The sequence below is a fragment of the Urocitellus parryii genome, chromosome 3 (assembly GCF_045843805.1).
Source record: "Urocitellus parryii isolate mUroPar1 chromosome 3, mUroPar1.hap1, whole genome shotgun sequence".
In the NCBI taxonomy this organism is placed as follows: Eukaryota; Metazoa; Chordata; class Mammalia; order Rodentia; family Sciuridae; genus Urocitellus; species Urocitellus parryii.
In genome coordinates this window covers 3,595,572-3,613,476 of record NC_135533.1, presented here as the reverse complement: position 1 = coordinate 3,613,476, position 17,905 = coordinate 3,595,572, and the positions used below count along the sequence as shown (strand labels likewise).

At 55.8% G+C, this 17,905-nt stretch overlaps 1 protein-coding gene across 1 annotated transcript in view; it reads left to right on the top strand.

Moving 5' to 3' along the window:
• The first annotated feature begins 961 nt into the window (after positions 1–961).
• Positions 962–17,905, top strand: part of Cnpy1 (canopy FGF signaling regulator 1) — a 33,440-nt gene continuing 16,496 nt past the window's right edge. Inside the window, exon 1 of the mRNA XM_026406177.2 lies at positions 962–1,060. Coding sequence (XP_026261962.2) covers positions 962–1,060 — 99 coding nt within the window. The remainder of the gene's footprint in view (positions 1,061–17,905) is intronic.

The window sequence follows — 17,905 nt, the reverse complement described above, 5'->3', positions numbered from 1 at the left end:
TCTGCAAGATGGGCAGCCCAGGGCCACCATCACAGTGCCACGGCAAGGCACTATGCAGGGCTGGGCCACTGGAAGGAGCTGGAGGGCAGCCAGCCTCCCTGGCCACAGTTGGCCTTGTCACAATCAGCACAGGCCATGCCACCAGCAGCCACACTCTGAAGAGAGCACCAAATGCAGGGTCAGGTCAACGGCATGCAAAGTAACCAACCCTTTCTAACAAGGAGAATCCAAATATAAGGCTCCAATAAGACATGCAGCGCCAGACGGGCTGTTGGTGCAGGACCACGGCTCCCTGCTGCTCGGGGCGCTGACCCACCGTTGTTTCTCCAGCGCCCCTCGGCTGGCGTGCTGTGCTAGCTCCTGGCCACAGGTAGGGCAGGGGCACTTGGTCTGCTTTTCACTTGCAAGGACTCAGTCCCAGTGCTGCACCTGGGGGGTCTCCAGTTGGGCAGTTTTGCCCTGGAAGGGGAAAAAGAATTTTAGGAGGACAAAGTGCTACGTAGCCTAGAATAAAAAAGTTTCAGAGGGTCCCCTGCGACTTCAATTCCAGCAAGAGTCAATCTACAGAAACAGGATGCATTTTGGACTGAGTGATGCAGAGGGAGATTGGGTCTGACAGATGCAGCCAGAGGGCTTTGGGGTGTCCAACGGGCTGGGGGTGCAAGCACCTTCACTCTGTAAAGATGGTTCTACTGTGAACATAAAGTAGGGGGTGTGAGCACAGTTCTGGTGGCAGATGCAAAAGTAAAACGTAGTTTTCAAAACACAAAGAGCACAGAAGGGAATACAAAGAAAACGCTCTCCAAGTCTGCGTCTGATGGTCTGAGGCTGTGAGGCGGGAAGCCCCCCATTCCTCACAGAGTCCCCGTTGCTGGGTCCGAGCAGAGGGGGCTTCCACTGCCCTTCCAAGGCCACTCCCTGGTCACAGCTGTCTGTGTCTTGTTTAGCATGCAGGGCCCTGATGGACGAGGTGGAGTATGACATCACCAAAGCTCGGCAGAAGAAGACCAAGGTGGGCTCCTTCCGAATCAACCCTGACGGGACGCAGGAGAGGAGAAAGGTAGTGGAAAAGAAATTATATGCCAGTGTATAATTGCGGATATGGGCAATTACCAACCATTTATCCAAACAGCAGTTGGTCTTAATCTCCTAACCTTTCTCTTGTTCAGGGTATCAGCTCTAAATTGCTTCTGAGTCCTGAGGGACCCAAAGTAATCTTTAAGCTTGAAATTGAAGTATCTCTCTCAGCACCTAAATTTTGTGTCTTGTCGAGTTGGAAGGCATTGCGGCACTGTTGTTCATCAGAATCAAACACAATGCTGCCATGGTTCTTGGGCAAGGCCAGCAGGGGGCCGAGGAAGGTGGAGGGGTGGGCACCACGCTCTCGGGCACCTCCTCCTCCCTCCGAGATCTGCAAGTTTCTAGTTGGGGGTGCAGGATGCAAGTCCCACCCCCTGGGACAGACTCGGATCCTTGGCCAACACGAAAGATGAACCGTTTCTGCTCCAAAACAACTCAAGGGGGGCTCACCCGAGGGTCCAATGTGGTGGGAGGGCTGCCACAGGGGAGTTGCAGGGGTCAGCAGGGGCCTGCAGACAGGGTCTCGGGGCTCCAGCATGTCTTGGGAGATACCAACCCCTCTGCAAGGCGAGAAGTGTCCAGCACACACTGCCCATCTCAAAGCCATCAGAGAGAAGCAGCATTCAACGGGTCCTTCTACAATGCCCCACGAAGCTGAATGGATGGGGTCAGGCTCCTGAAGTGTGTCCTGTCCTGCCTGGCTCACACAGCTGCCTCAGAGCAAGCAGAAGAGAGCTGTGCGTGTGTGTGCGTGTGCGTGTGTGTGTGCGTGTGCGTGTGTGTGTGTGCACGCGTTTCCACTTTCCTGGAAGGTGTCCCTGTCCAGAGAGGACGGGAGACGGGTGGATCCGCGGGGCTGCGGAGGGTTGACTAGCGGTGGAGACAGGGATTCCTTGCTCTGTGTGTTTAGTTTGTGTGAGTTATGAAGGGGGGGATTCACCCTCAGATCAGTGCCCCCACGGGGCTGGGGTGCAGGGCTCCTCCTGGGGTCCATCGTCTCCCCTAAGGCATACAGGAGGACAGAGCTGGAGAGGCACCTCTGAGGGTCGTCAGCAGGACCTTGGACAGATCCCTGGCAGCCCCCTCGCAGGTCTGGGGGCCGGGCGCGAGCTGTGTGGTCCTGCGGGAGCCCCTGCACAAGGCCTTTGAGTGATGGTGATCCTGATGATGAGATTACCTTTCCCGTCCCACTGATGAGAGCATGCACAGCCCAGGGTGGGTGTGTTGCAAGTGCCGTGGGAGAGTAGGCTGGTGGGATCAGGACAGTGCCAACCTTCCCGTCCCCTCCTCAGCGCTCTTGGGCTGTGTCCTTGGGTAACTTGACCCAGGACCCCACACTTAGGAGGCCTGAACTTTCTCGGGGTGTTTAACCCCAAAAGTGGTTTTAATTTACTTGAAGAAAATGGGCCACCAGCTCCTTTGCTGGCTGTGGTCTTTCCAGTGCTCCACTTTGACACAATCAAGTGAAAATAACTTTCCAAGTTTGCCAAAAACACTCTGCAAAGTGACCGGATGGCACTGGTAGTCTCAAAGGAGCCGAGTATGGCCAGACCCACCTCCCCCAGGCACCCTGTGGACATGAGGTGGGCGGCTCCCTTCCCTGAGCTCCAGCGACTTCCCTGGCCAGACCCTGTCCCCTGCCCGCGGCTCCTTCAGGGGTGCTGAAGGGGCCACACTGGCTCTGCAGCACTAGGAAAGGGTTCCTCAGGGACTGCCCAGCAGGATACCTCGGATGTGTGTCCTGTGCCTGCCTCAGTGTCCCCAGAATCACGATGCGTTTCCCCCAGAGACAGTGGCTTGAAACTGCCACCTCTTGGGCTCCTTCCTGAAGGTCCCCTCTCTCCAAGTTTCCAGAGCCTCTCTAGAAACTGGCCTGGGAAAATGTGTCTGAGATCGTGCCGAAGGTCCCCGGCCGACTGCCCGCGGTGAGATGTGGTTTCCAGTGCCAGGATCCTTGCCTCCTCTAAGTTGATGGTGGAGACCAGCTGGAGCGCCAGCGGCACCTGGAAGGACACAGGGACGGGCTCCATCAGCATCTATCCCTGGCCTGGGTGGGCGGCAAGACCCCGGGGGCAGGCAGTCCCCACTCTTCCTGAGCTACCACCAAGCAGGACCCCACAGCTGCTCCACACCGGTGGACTTGGGGGCCAAACAGGGCGGTCTCCTCCCCTGACCTAAGGCCGACTCAGAGCAGGCCAGAAGGGCGGAAGGAGAGGTCATGTGGTTCTGGGAATTATTAGAAATAAGTCTCATTTATTTTAATTGACAGCATCCTCAAGATAGCTCAAAGGTCTTCAATGTTATTGATTTTATGGGGCAGCCCATAAAAACAGAGTTGATGAGGACAGCAGATTGTTTAGTAATACCCTAGGACGCTGCCCTCAGTTCCCAGAGACCCCCTGCCTGGCGTCGGTGGACATGTTCTCCTTGGCCCCGGCTCTTCGTGCTGTTCTCTTTTTAAAAGAAGAAATGGAATACTCATGGAGTACTCGTCCTCTGCTTGCAAATATCACTCTGCAGTGGAGTGGGCAGGGCTTCTGCAGGTGCCCAAAGTCGGGGTTCAGAGACCTATCTCCTGGGCACCCGGGGGTCGGTGAGAGGGAGGGCTCGCATGGCTGTGTGGAGTGGGGTGTTCCAGCTGGCTAGCTTTGCAGCGTCCAGGTGATGTCTCTGGGCTTTTTAAACAACAGATTGGAGAAGGGTGTGGGGTTGCGCACCCATGATCCCAGCAGCCAGAGAGGCTGAGTGTGAGTTCAAAGCCAGCCTCAGCAACTTAGCCAGACCCTGTCTCTAAGTAAAACGCAGAAAGGGCTGGGGGGTGTGGCTTGCTGTTCAAGCATCCCTGGGCCCAATACCCAGCACCCAAAAAAAACCCCCAGCCCAGATCGGATTAGTGCCATTTTAGCAAACCACAGTGGCAGCCCGCCCAGGCCTCCTGGAGGTGGGGGTTCATGTTTGCTCTTGGAGCCAGCCCCCTCTTCCGGTCTGGAAGTCAGACCTCCAGGGAGGCAGGTGTAGAGGAGCTGCCCTTGTCAGCTGGACCAGAGCCTGGGAGCTGAGCGTGGCTCAGGTCTGCTGAATACAGGGTCCCCAGCTCACTGTGCTGGGCACCCAGTGGGGCCTGGGTTCAGGCCGGGGGCCCGTGGATAGCATGGCGTGAAGGAGGCTGGGCCCCGTGACTGCAGGGACAAGGCCCATCTGCAAAACTTGGGGAGTTTAAACACAGGAGGCACCACCAGCCGACAGGAGTGCTGGGACTGAGGTCTTGTCTAGATCGGCACCTGACGCCTTTTATTCCATTCTTAAAACAACTACCGGAGGCAAACAGAGCCACTTCAAATTGGCTTCATCTTAGAAATGCAAGAGATGGGCTCAGGGACCACTAGTGACTCGGTTTTGTCAAACTAGCGTTAATTTCATTTGCTTGATAGCTCAATTAAGACAAATTCCAGTGTCACTTGCTATCACCAGAGCTACTCATCCTGTGGGTGCTGTGGACCACCAGTATCCTATTGCATCCTGGAGTGTTGGTGCACAACCTGTACAACTGTATCCGAGCCCTGCTTGCTCATAAAAAGAGACAGGTAGGCTATTGTCACAGGCCAGTCGGGAGATGGAGGGGATTGTGTCCATCAGGAAACTTGCCTTTTACTAATAGACCATAAAATCAGTTTAGTGAGGTGTCACCAGCTTTAGGTAAGATGCATTTTATTTGAAAGAAGAGTATTGTTTCCTGACACTTCACATAAAAACAAAGTTTTGGGTGATTTTCTCTCCTGGGAAATGAACTCTGTGCTATGTAGAAATTCTAACCCCTAAAGCACAGCATGATTCTCACCGAACAAGACAGAAAGCCACGCGTGAACACAGAAACCTTTGACACAGAGCTACGTGTGTCCCTGTCTCAATTTCCCGGCCTCCGCTCGGTGGCCAGCTGGCCTTTCCCATCACCAGGAGCTCGGTGCTGTTCTTCAGTCGGCCTTTGGTGCTTCCGGAGTCCAGGAAGGAGGATGGCGGTGGCCTTCACCCTTCCCTGAGGGCTACTCCCTCTTGCCATGGCTCCAGCCGGCCAAGTCCTCCTGTCCTGAGGCAGGCCGGTCCTCAGCCACCCTCCAGGAGATGGCAGACGTCAGTAGCCACAGGAGCAGTGGCCGGTCTCCTCTACCCAGTCACTTCATCTCCCTTTCAAAGAAGAAAAGAAGGACACATCCTTCCATCCGTTCTCCATCCGTGCACCCATGCTGTGGTCTCTGGGACGGCAAAACCGTTACACACGATTTTCACTTTTGACTTTCCCAGTGGTTTTTATGTGCTCCACCTTCTGTTTCCTTCCGTCCCTGTTTATCTGAGAAGCACTGTCACCCACAGCATGTGAGGAGGCTGGCCTCCGTCCTCATGGACCATATTTGCCAGAAGAGGCCAACGGCTGCAGACCCTCCAGTGTCGGAGTTGGCCCACAGGGCAGCCGGCTTCTGGCTCTGATCACACTCCATCTGGCCATGCAGGGACCAGGCTCTGTGTCTCGGGCTCTACTCCCTGTCCTCAGAGCCCTGTCCACGCAGCGGGTGGGCAAGAGGCCTGGAGGACAACTTGGGAACTTCAGGGACAGACTTGGTAAAATCCTGATGTCTGCCCACATTCCATGCTGCTGTTCTGCCACACACCCTCCCCAGCCGCAGGAAGAGCTGCAGACACCACCGTACGGCCAGGAGGAGGGGCCGCGTGTGGGGGCCACAGGGCAGGCCACGCTGTCCACAGGGCAAAGCAATAACATGGGGCTAAGAAGCCACTCGCTGCGTCCCCGGAGGCACCCTGTGGCCTGAGCGAAGCTTCCTCAGACCTGTCAGCGCGGATCTCAGCTCAGGAGCCCCAGCACGTGCACTGCAGCAGGCCGCTGGCCGGGAGACCTCGCCGTCCTCGGCACATCCCAGCTGGCACGGTGGCCGCCCAAGTCCTCATTGCTGTGCCGTGGTGGTTCCCCACTCTACCTGGCAGCCAGATCTCACTGTGTCCAAGCGACACAGGCCAGTCTGGCTCATCCTGAGGGACAGCCGCCTTTGCCCACTCTGTGCCAACCCCCCTGCAGCCGGGCCCCTGGGAACACAAACCCACAGGAGCCCTCAGGTGCAGGAGGAGCTGGAGGAGGGGGTGGAGCTCACACACCCGGCCACTGGGCGGGCAGAATCCAGTGCCCAGTGGAGAGCGGAGAGTGCAGAGGCAGTGACTGGTGCTGTCCAGAGCAGGAGGGTCCAGCCCAGGACACCCGCTGAAGCCTTGAGCACAGCTGGCCACTTGCTCTGCACTTGCAAAAGACCAGACTAAAGGCTGCTCCCTGCCCCTTCACCGCACCACACCCTTCCTGGGCACCAGCCACGACGGGCACTGGAGACCTCCAGGACGAGCCAGGCCCAGCCCATGCTGCCCAGAGGCAACAGCCCACTCGGGAAGACAGCTCCAGCCTCCCCAGACACAGGCATCAAGACCTGGGCGGGGTGGGCCCTGGGGCTGCGGGCGATCTCAGGGCATAGGGCCGAGCTGCTGCCTGCCTCTGCCACCCAGCGAGGCCACACTGTCACCTCCACATTCACCAGCTTTGCAGAGTCACACTGGCCTGCTGCAGGGGAGGCCGGCAGCTGGCCAGCACTGTGTGGGGTCTGCACTGTGCCTGGCCCTCCACCATGCCCCCAGGCGCCCATGTCTACCCTATCCTGCTCTGTCCTCCCCACAGGTGCTGCTCCCCATCTCTGGGAACTGTTCCTCCGTGGCTGGTGCCTCTGTCTCCCTCCAAAAGGCTCAAGCCCTGGGAACAGAGAAGGAAAAGGAGCGTCCCACACCACCCTGCTGGTGTGGCAGAGGTCCACCTCCCTGGGGGCTGCAGGTGGGAGAGAACGGTGGGGAGCAGCTCGCTGGCCACTGTGGCACCAGCACTGGGGCTGTCCTGGGATCTGGGTGCTGATCTTGCTGCCGAGCTTGCTGGGAGGGAGGCTGTGTGCTCGGCCCTGGCTCCCTGTGCTGAGTGGAGGCGCCCTGCACCCTTCTCAGGGGCTGCCACCCACGGCCCTTCTGCTGAGACACAACCCAGCTGTCACCCATCAGCCAGGCTGCCTGGCCTCCCAGGCCCAGGCCCAGGCCACGTGACACTGGGTCCAGAGAATATTGACTCTTTGGTCACACCCTCCCATGAAGAGGCCCAGGGGACCCCTCCAGCTTCCCGTGCCTGCCCCTGGCTCACGAGTGGCCCAGCCGTGCTGCCACAACGCCCTCAGCCCTGTGAGTTAGTCGGGGGGGTCATGACCGTCCTCACCTGAGGCTGCGGCCCATCTCCTTCCAGTTTCCACGTCAGCCCCTTCCCACTCCCAGAGGGGTGACCTCGGAGGTGCCAGCCCGGCCACCAGGCTGCCTCGGGGTCGGTTCCATGGCCGACTGCGCTCATGCTGGGTCAGGAGCTGGCTGATGGGTGCCCCGCAGTCCGTCCACCTTCCTGCTCAGCTCAAGTTCCCCTCAGGCCAGTGTGGGATGTGGCCCAGGCAGGAGCAAGGGCATATCTAAGTGTGCCTGAGGATGTGTGTCTGAGCATGCACGTGTGTACAAGTGTGCCCGACACAACACCGGAGCCTGAAGTCACCTCTCAGAGCAGAGAGAGCAGGAAACAGAGCCATGCGTCTGAGGGGAGGGCATGGAGCCATGTCTGCAGCTGGGCCAGTGGGCAGAGGGGGACCTCAGGTGGGCAGGAGGCTGTGGCCCCCAGGGGCTGGGACAGGGAAGGCACTTGCCCACCTGCCTGGGCGTGCACACACAGGGTGGCGTCCCCATACGGGAGCCTGGGGACTTGTGCTCTTCCTGGTGGGGCCAGCAGGGGGACCTTTCTCCCAGGGCTTGTCCTCCTCCATAGCTACCTCAACAAGCCTCTCCCCATCCCCAAACCACAGGCTTAGAAATTGAGGAGTCCCCAGGGGTGAGGGAGGAGAGTGACGGCAAGTTAAAAGGGAAAGAGATGATTTCTAACCCTCTCAGGGGTGTCGAGGCCAGGAAGGGAGCCGGGCCGGGAGGTCCCTGGACAGAGGCACAAGGAGGGCCATCGCCACCAGGCCTAGGTGATCACAAATGCACACTTTTCTCCTGGAGAGAGTCACCTTCGTTTAGTCCCACAGACGCTGCTCAGAGGTCCTAGCGCCTGGCACTGTGGGTTCCAACTGAGGCCAGCGTTCACCTCCCAGCCCTGGAGGCCACTGTCATGAGGGACCCTGCAGGAGCCTGGGGAGCGTGGCTGTGTTCTGAGCTGGCTGCCCCAGCCCAAGGCCCTCTCCCCCCTGCTGGGAGCAGGGGCATTTTACAGATGTCCCAGACTCCCCCAGGGGGCGTATAAGTGAGCACACAGTCACTTTGCCTTAAGGATTGTCTGAAAATGGCCCCCATTTGCTCATCCTCCCTCCCTCTTGGGCACCCTCCAAGACTGGACAACAGGGCATTTAACACCATAACTTGGTCACTGGGCCCTTGACGTCCTCTCACCCCCTCTGCCCCATGCTCAAGTGCCTGGGAGGCTGGAGGAGAGAAGCCCGCCGTTCTTCAGGGGCTCTGGGGTCTGCAGGATCTCGGCTGCCAGCGAGAGGCACCCGGAAGACCCTGCTTCTCAGCCACCTGGGCACCACATTTACCACCATGCGGCTAAGTCTTAGTTATTCTGGCTGCAGCAGGAGGATCTCGGGAGATGTCCAGAATCTTACGTGTAGACAAGGACCATGAAGAGCATCACCCGGGGACCTGAGGAAGACAAAGGACACATTCTGGTCCTGACAGCCGGGTGGAGGCAGGTGGTCCTGGAGGGAACTGGTTTTCCCGCCTGCCTCCTGTGTGGGACTTGGGGCATGTTTCCACAGCTGAGCGCCCACAGCCAGGGGACAGGAGGACTTGTCCCACAGCTGGGCCACCTCTCCAGTCACATGATGCAAAGACTTTGGCTTCCAGCAGGTCTTCTGGGGCTTCAAATTCACATTCTTTTCAGTCAAATTTGATTAAAAAGAAATCCTCCATCACCGTTACTGAGGAGGAGGCAGTGCGGTGAGATGAGACCACCTCACGTGGCTGGCTGGGTCTGGCGAGATGGAGAGCCGCTGTCCAGGGGGAGTTTAAAGGACCACACCCCAGAGACACAGCCCACTCGATGCCTGAGGCCCATGCTCTTCCCCAAGTGGAATACACGGAACTTCCCTGGTCACAGGTCAGCTACAACCATCATCTGGATTCTCAGAGCCAGCACTTTTCTCTGAAGGCCAGGGTCATCTTGGCCTGTGGAGCAGCCCACAGACAGGATCCGAGTGGGATCCTGTTGATCATCTTGAACAGATCTCCTTGCATGTTCGGTGGTGTGTGCTCTCACCATCAGCCTGGACCCGGCTGATCTCTTCCTAGACCATCACCGTGGTGGTCGGGATTCGCTGCATGAGGAGGTGGCCAGATGGTCGTGGCCACAGGCTCACCGCAGCACGTCCCTAAGGGACCAGGAAAGAGAATAATGCTCTCCCCCTCTGGGGCCATCCTTGGGCCTGTCCCGTGCTCCCCTCAGACCCTCACCTCCCTGACACTCTTGCCAGGATTTCCTGTTTGTTGTTGAGTCTCTGCGCAGTTGAAAACAGCCAGGGTTCCCGAGGGGTCAGCACGCAGCCCTTAGGAAACAGAAATACAAAAGAGGAATCATCCCGTGCTGAAGGCCGGCCCCCATGGGTGGGGAAGTGCTGCATCCTCGTCCTTGGAGGCAGGCGCAGGGAGGGAGGAGGAGCCCCAGAACGTGCCTCCACACCCTCCGGCTGCCTGAGTGCCCAGTGCCTCCTCTGCTGACCAGACACTTTCTTAAGCTTCTAACTTACTTACCCAACCCTTGGAACCCAACACTCACCACTGGCTTAATTGCCTACATGTCCTCTCACCCAACTGGGCAGAGGTGCGGGGCAGTCCTTGAGTTGAGCTTAGTATCAGGTCACGAGCCCTGTACCAAATATGGATCGGATTCCTTGAATTTTGATTTTAAAAATAGACATTTAGCAGAGAAGGAAGAGAAAATTAATGGTCAAGAATTTTGGCACAGTATGGGCCCAGTTTTTTTTCCCTTTAAAAAAGCCTAGACTGAGGCTGCACTGTGGCACACGCTTGTAATCCCAGTGACTCGAGAGGCTGAGGCAGAAGGATCACAAGTTCAAAGCCAGCCTCAGCAACTTCTTGAGGCCCTAAGCAACTCAGCGAGACCCTGTCTCTAAATTTGAAAACTACAAAAAGGGCTGGGGATGTGGCTCAGTGTTAATCACCCTGGGTTCAATCCCTGGTACCAAAAAAAAAAAAAAAAAAAAAAAAACCAAACAAACAAAAAACCTCCTCGACTGAGAAGCCTGTGAACAGATGAGGGGAGAGTGAGGCCACGTGATGGGCAGAGACCTGCTAGGACTAGGCACGTGCACAAGGGGACCCTGCAGTTTGTGTGGGGACAGTCAGGCTGCTCTGACTGGGTTGGTAGGTGGAAGGCATCAAGACGCACAACAGAGAGAGTCCAACCTGGACCAACAACACACAGACCAGTGCAGGGGGACCCTGGGCTTGCAGAGAGGCTTTGCCCGTTGGAACCACTGGGCCCAGTGCTGGCCTTTGGACCAGGGTCCACAGCAGTGGCTCTCCACGAGCTGAAGGCACCTGGGCTTCCATGCTGCAGGGAAAGAGGCTGCTGGATCCTGTGGACAGAGGCCACGGAGGCCTCAACAGCCTGCCGGGCACAGGGCAGCTGCTCCTCAGAGACTCGTCAGATCTTTGCTGTCAACGGCGCCGAGATTGAGACACCCTCCTCTATGGAAATCAGGAACTTTCCCCCTCAGATCCAGGGTTCTCATGTTTGGAGGAAGCTGTGGCTGTCAGTTTATGGTGCCGATGGGGTTGCCACTCTATCCTGCCTTTGGAAACCTTTACTGCCAATCGGGGACCTCAACCACAGTTAGATCTGATTTGGAGAGAACAACATATCAGCGGGATATTAAAGGGTCAGAGCAAGGTAGGACCAGGCCTCCAATCTGCCAAGGCAGTGCCCTGGTCAAATGGTGTCCTCCAAATTTTCATCCACCCAGAATCTCAGAGCATGACCTACCTTGGGCAGAGGGTCTTTGCAAAAGCCAATAGTTACAATGAGACTGTGCTGAGTCTGGTGGCCCTGCTCCAGGGATTGTGTCTCTGGAAAGATGAGACAGACACTCAGGGAAGAGACACGCGACAACAGATGAGACTGGAGTGCTGCGTCTACAAGCCAGGGAAGCCAGCCAGTCCAGAGCTGCAGAAAGGGGAAGGGCCTTCCTCCGGAGAGCAAGGTCCTGCCCACATCTCAGCTATGGCGTTGCAGCCTCCAGAATCTGGAGAGAATGACTTTCTGTTTATAAACATCCTCGTTTATGATGCTTTGTTACATTAGCTCTAAGAAAAAAAAAATATGTAGGCCAGAAATCCATGCGGTGTGGAAGAGGCGACTGCTGTAGCACTGGGCAGCAGGGGGAAACGGGCGGCTGAGGGTCAACCCAGGGCAGAAGGGCCATGCACGTAGGCATGTGTGTGCATGTGCATGCATGAGACCGCATGGGCATTGGTGTGTGCGTGTGTATATGCACGTGCGTGAGTGCACGTGCCTGTGCATGTGTGCAGGTGCAGGTGTGTGAGAATTTGTGTGTGTATATGTACAGTGTGAGGAACGGGCATGTGTGTGCATGCACACATGCATGGGAGTGTGCATGGGTGTGAGTGAGCATGCATTCGTGTGAGTGTATGCAGGAGGTATGAGGACATGTGTGCACCTTTTTGTGTGAGTGCTCAAGAGTGTGTGTATTACGGGTGCAGGCATATGTGTGAGCACCCAGGTGTGAGTATGTGCACATGTGAGCGTATATGTATGTGTGTCATGAGAGATTTCCTGAAAAAGCTGTATTTCCAGGTTGTGGCTCCGTGGTAGTGCACTTGCCTGGCACATGTGAGGCACTGGGTTAGATCCTCAGCACCACATAAATAAAAATAAATAAATAAAAATAAAACAAAGGTATTGTGTCCATCTACAACTAAAAAAAGAAGAACTGTATTTCCAATTTCTCACAAAGATTCAGAAGCCTCTCTCATTCCTCTGGTCACCCTGGGCCTCAAGCCTGTGCCCCTCGTGGTGGTCTCCCAACTCTGGAGACCTGGAATACCCATTGCTGGCCAGGTGTGTTCACACAGGTGGAGAATCTCTATGCATCACCAGCCATCTAACAAAAGAAGGAAGTTTAACGTCTGAAGTGGTCTTCCAAACCCCGGGGGCCATGCATGGCTTGTGGAGGTAGACAGGCCGCCTCTCGTTCTCTGGACTGTGCTGGAGGAGCAGTTGTAGTGGGGACTGCAGGAGGGTAGGGCCTACTGTGGTCTGAGGGCTCTCCAGGAACTCAGAGGCAGCTCAGCTCCAGCGTGGCTCTCCTTGGTGACAGCAGCTAGTTTCCTTTGCCTGATGTGTGCGGGGAAGGAGGAGCGACTTGTGACCAAGGGAAACGCTGGCAGAGCCGTGTGAACCCAGACGCCCAGGACGGATGGGTCTGGGCCAGGCCTGGGCCCTGGGCAGTGGTCTTGCAAGTCCAATAAGATGAATTCTGAATTCTCAGCAATTAAAGGAATGATGGTGAGGACCAGGCTCCAAAGGAGGGATTTAAGACTTAATATTAAAAGGGGCCTTATTCTCCTGCCCACTGCCTAAGTGCAGTGAAAACATAATTAGGCTCTCTGGGCCCTCCTCATGCCCTTTCTGCTGAACTTTCTGAACATCAGAGGGAAGAAGTCCTCTCCAGCCACGTCAGAACTATCGGAGCTGGCGCCGGAGAGCTCTCCTCTCCTTCTGCATGGAAAGGTAGAACTAAGGGTGGGCTCTGCGACCTCAGAGGGTTCCCGGCTCCACTGACAGGGCCTATGACCCCGCAAGGCAGGTCCCCAGCTGTCCAGGCAGGGACTTCCCGACCAGGGTCAAGGCACACCTGTAGGGCTGGGTCTCTGCTCTGGGTTGGGTGAGTGTCCCCCAAACGCCCTTGCTGAAGACTTGGTCCCCACCTGTGCTGCTGTGGGGGTGGTGACCCTGTAGGAGGCAGGGCCTGCTGGCGGTAGTCTGGCCATGGGGATTGTGTCCTTCAGGGGGCACTGGCGCCCTGCCGCTTCCTGTCTCCCTTTGCCTGTGGCCACTGTGAGCTGAGCAGTTTCCTCTGCCACATGCTCCTCTCATGGTGGTCCACCTCACCACAGGCCCAGAAGCAATAGGGCAGATGACCATCGGCCGAGACCTCTCAAACTCTGAGCTGTTTTCCTCAGGTATTTCCCACAGTGAGGGAACTCTGACTAGCAGCCTCCTCGGGCTCCAGCAAATCTCCAGGCAGGGCCCACGGGGCAGGGCTCTGGTCTGGGGTGCAACTGGGGGGTCCAGGTCGTACACATAACGGATTAAGTGAATCCTCAAGCGTCTCATGACTCCACTTTGTATTTTCAGTGCTCTTTCTTTTAAAGAGCATGATGATTTTCAACTAGAGATGAGAGTCCTCATTATCTGTGGCTTCGGTTTCTTCAGTTCAGTTGCCCACAGTCAATCAAGGTCCAAAAACTTTAAACGGAAAATTCCAGAATAGATCTGGGAGAAGTGTTTCGTACAGTACTGTAACAACAGAACTTCACACCTAGGACTCATTTTAAGAAAGACTCAAAAAGTTGTCATTTTCAAATATTGATGTTTGGCAATCATTGATAATTATTTTGACAGGGTATTTGTTTAGCTTATATAGAGTCAAAATTACAGGGATTTATCTTAAAAGCATTCTTGTAGATTCTATGATTTTGAAGTTTGGAGGTGAGGACAAAATGAGCTCTAATTTTCTCATTCGTCATTGGGCTGATTTACCGTGGAGAGTGCTGTGAGCTTGCAGTTTTCCTTCCCAAGCATCTGCAATGCAAAAATCACCTTTCAACTTTTAATTCATGTTCACGTTGTAAGAAAACTAAAGGTCATCATAGGTATGTACAAGTAGGAGCGAACACAGTGTAGACAGAGTTTGGTTCCCTCTGTGGGGTCTTGGGAGGCAGGGTGGGTCCTGCGGAGGGGGGACGGCTGTCCATAGGGAAGGGGCCTGTGACCTTCTCCCCACCCTCAGGTGTCAATAGCCGTCCTGCTGTCCCCACACTCACTCTAGCACTGCTGGACACATAACTGCTCTGTATTTTTGGGTTTGGGCCATTTTTAAATAGTAAAACCATACTATGTATGTATTTTCTCCTTTGAAGCAAGTGGAAATGTTAAATAAGCTTAAGGTCAAGTATAAATGCTTTCCTAATGAACTGGGCTGAGTTTTGACCCCAGAGTGCACTCTGCCGTGTGAACACAGCCTTCAAGAGCACCCTCACCCTGACCTTGGACTCCGCCTCCAGAGGAGGGGAGCTAAGTTGCTGTGTGAGCCCCTGGTCTGCAGTGTTTCTCTGCAGCAGCCCCAACTGGCAAAGATGCCTGGCCTAACAAGTGGGTGCCGAGCAGCCCCCGAGCAGCAGCGGAGGTGTAAGCCCCCTTAAGCCATCTGCAGAACACCCTGCGCCCAGCTCCTCGGACCCTCCCCTGCAGGTGAGCTTCCTGCTCTGTTCAGGTTGTGACCATTGCAGGGCAGTAGACTCGACCATAGCTCCTGTTCTGATTTTCTTTTCTTCCCTCCCTGCCTGCAGTGCTGGAGGTGGAGCTCAGGGCCCCACCGGCGAGGCAAATGCTCCACCACGGAGCCCTGCTCAGCCCTGGCCCTCTGATTTCTGTAGGACACAGAAAGGGCACCGGGGTCTAAAGTCACGAGCACTTTAACTTGAGTCCCTGCTGCTGGGTTACTTCCCCAAGCCTGCAGATCTCACATGCTTAACAGAAGCTCCTTCTTGCATTTTCGTGTGCAATGGATAATATCATTCTTTGAATTTTTGGTAATATAATAAGCAATAAAAAAAAGTGTTCCCTACTGTGTGAATTTCCTAGTCATGACCTCCCGTGGATTCAGCCTAGTTTCACAAGCTGCTGTTCGTGTTGGCGGCCTGCTTCAGGTTGCTTACTTGTACCCAGTTTTTGATTGGTTAGTTCATCTTTGATGTTATTATGATTTTGAAGGTCTCCCATGGGGACAGAGACCCTGCCTGCGGCCTGCTGTGCGATTGGCCTGTGGCTGGGCTCCTTTTCCGCAGACTCCTCCCCTTCCACCATGTGCCGGGGCCCAGCCTCTGGAGGCACATGTTCTTGTGGATTTTCTCCCCAGCGCTGCAGCTCTCCTTCCTGCCTGCGTGGTGGACCTGCGGGAGCCTGTCTTTGGATAAAGCATGCAGAGCACGTCCAGCTCTCTGTCCTTCCAGATGAACAGCAGGTCCAGCGCTGGCACTGTTTGCTGAACAAACCTCACTCCCCCTCCGAATTGGAATGACACTCTGTCATCTTCTTGAAAAGAATTGTGGGAAACACATCAGACATTGCCTCACACACTCTGAACATCGAAAGTACTTTTTATAGCTTTTTTAGAGCCTATTACACCCAGGTTTTGTCCTAGTGCCTGTCCACTGCCGTCCACCTCTGTCCACCACCGTCCATCTCTGCCCTTAGTTCTGCCTTCAGTGCATTCCTGTGCTCCCACTCAGCACCCGACACGCACAACACCTGGCTCCGAGTGTGTTCTCAGCCTCTGGGAAGTAGAAGGAGGACATCGGAGGTGGCCTGTAGCTGTCCTGTGAGGTGTCTGAGGAAAGCACAGAACCCGTCAAGGAAGGAAGAGCCAAGAGCTGGCTACCTGTCCACCTGCTGGGTATTGAGTTTGAAGCCAGGTGTCTCCACCTCAGGGTTTAGCTGATCACATCCAGCAGGACGTAAAAGGGGGCTCTGGGAGCAGAGCTGGCATCTCGTGAGCAAGTCACTTGAAAAACGGCCTTGTGATCCTGGAAGCTCTCTGCCCTGAGAGGGATTCTCTGGCCCAGGGAGCCCTGCTGGGGAGAAGGGTGGGCTGGGAAGACATGCCGGGCTCCGCGCACTGCCTCTTTGCTCTTCCACGGGGCTCTGGCGCCACTGGTAACGGCCAGGACAAGCTTGAAGACTGGTGACCGTGGCTGCAGCAGGGTGCCCCGCCATGCTCCTCCTTCCCGAGCACTAGGGTTAGGAGACAAACGGTGCAGTCGGCGTTGGGCATATAGAGAGAGTCTGTGCTCCCGTGTCCTTGGGGAGAAGGAATGGAACAGATGATTCAGTACTCCTGAGCAGATAAAAATAATAATTATCAGAGGGTCTGCGGTGATGAGAGAATTAAAGATTATGGTAGCTTAGCTCAGAATTAGGGTTAATTAAGCAAATGCTGGCCAAGCAGGCGCTTCATTTCATAAATATAAACAAAGGCTGCGATGGGGCGTGGGGCGCTGCTCGCTGCTGCGCTGGATGCTGCGTAACTGGCTCAACCTTCCCTGGGGCCCGGGAAAGCATAGAAACCCTTCTTTTGTCACTGCTGTCTTGGGGGGTAAATGAATCCCGCCTGTGACCTTCCAGTGTCTCCTTGGTGGCTCCACCGCCAGCCCTGGTCAGGGGACATGGCCCCTGGACTTCAGCCACCGGCTCTTTATCTCTAAAGTGCTTTCTGTCTCCTGGGGCCGCCTAACACACTGCTGGCCAGAGAGGGAGTCCAAAGCCCAGGTGTCCCAGGGCCAGCTCTTTCTTGGGGGCCTGGAAGGGAATCTACCCCTGCACACCTTCCAGGCCCTGGAGGTGACCAGCCCTGGAGCTGTTGCATTGGGAATGTCACCGCCTCTGTGGTTCCACAGCCACCTTGTGTCTACCTGTCTGTGCCTCTCCCTGTTTCTAGGACACTGGTCACTTTGGGTCAGAACCCATCCTGACACAGGTCTTCATCTTACCATGTCCATCTACCGCGAGCCTTTCTCCAACAGAGGCACAACACAGGTGTGGAGGTTAGGGCTTGATCATCTCTCTTTGGGGAGGAAATCTGATCCACTCTGGGCTTTAGAGCTGTGTGACCCAGGGACCCCACTCTGACTCCACAGGGATGAGGGGCTCCTCTCCCCATCATGCCTTCCCCGGGGTGTTCCTGGGAGTGGGGTGGGCAGGAAACTCAGTCTCCATTGCTGTCCAGTCACTCTGTGGCCTCTGAGCAGCGCAGGGAAGGAGCCACCTCCGGGGGGCTGGTGCCTCCCACCCTACCACTCAGCCGCGTGGCTGTGGCATCTCTCCCCCCAGATCCATGATGAGGATGTTCTGGGAAACAGACCCTAACATCGACCTCTGTGGCCTCTCATGAAATTGCCGTCCCCACCATGGCTGGCCCCATCTGGTGCATGGCGGTGTCCTGTGCCCTTTGTCTCGGATCTCCCGGTCAGTTTCTGATGCCTGCGACTCCTCATCCACGCGGTTCCGACAGATTGGCAGGGATGATTTCACCAGCCTGGAGTTAGATGCTGCACAAGTGTAAGCACATCATGCCTCCAACCTCGGGTTCTGTGATTCTGTCACACTCAGAACAAGCTGTCAAAACTGTCTGGCATGACTTATCCTTAATAAATCCCTCGCCTGTTAATTGCTCCTTATTCCACTGAATAAGAATTGTTGGAATCCACAAATCGGGTGAAGAATGGGGATAATGGGGATGCGTTTAGAGGATTGCCACTGTTCTCCCCCAGGACAAAGGGAGCCACAGGCAGTGGGCACCACGGCTGGCGTAGGGGGAGGGTGGATTTAACATGCTTGGGCTTCGAGTCTGGTTGTTGGCAAATAGATCTTTCCATGGAAACT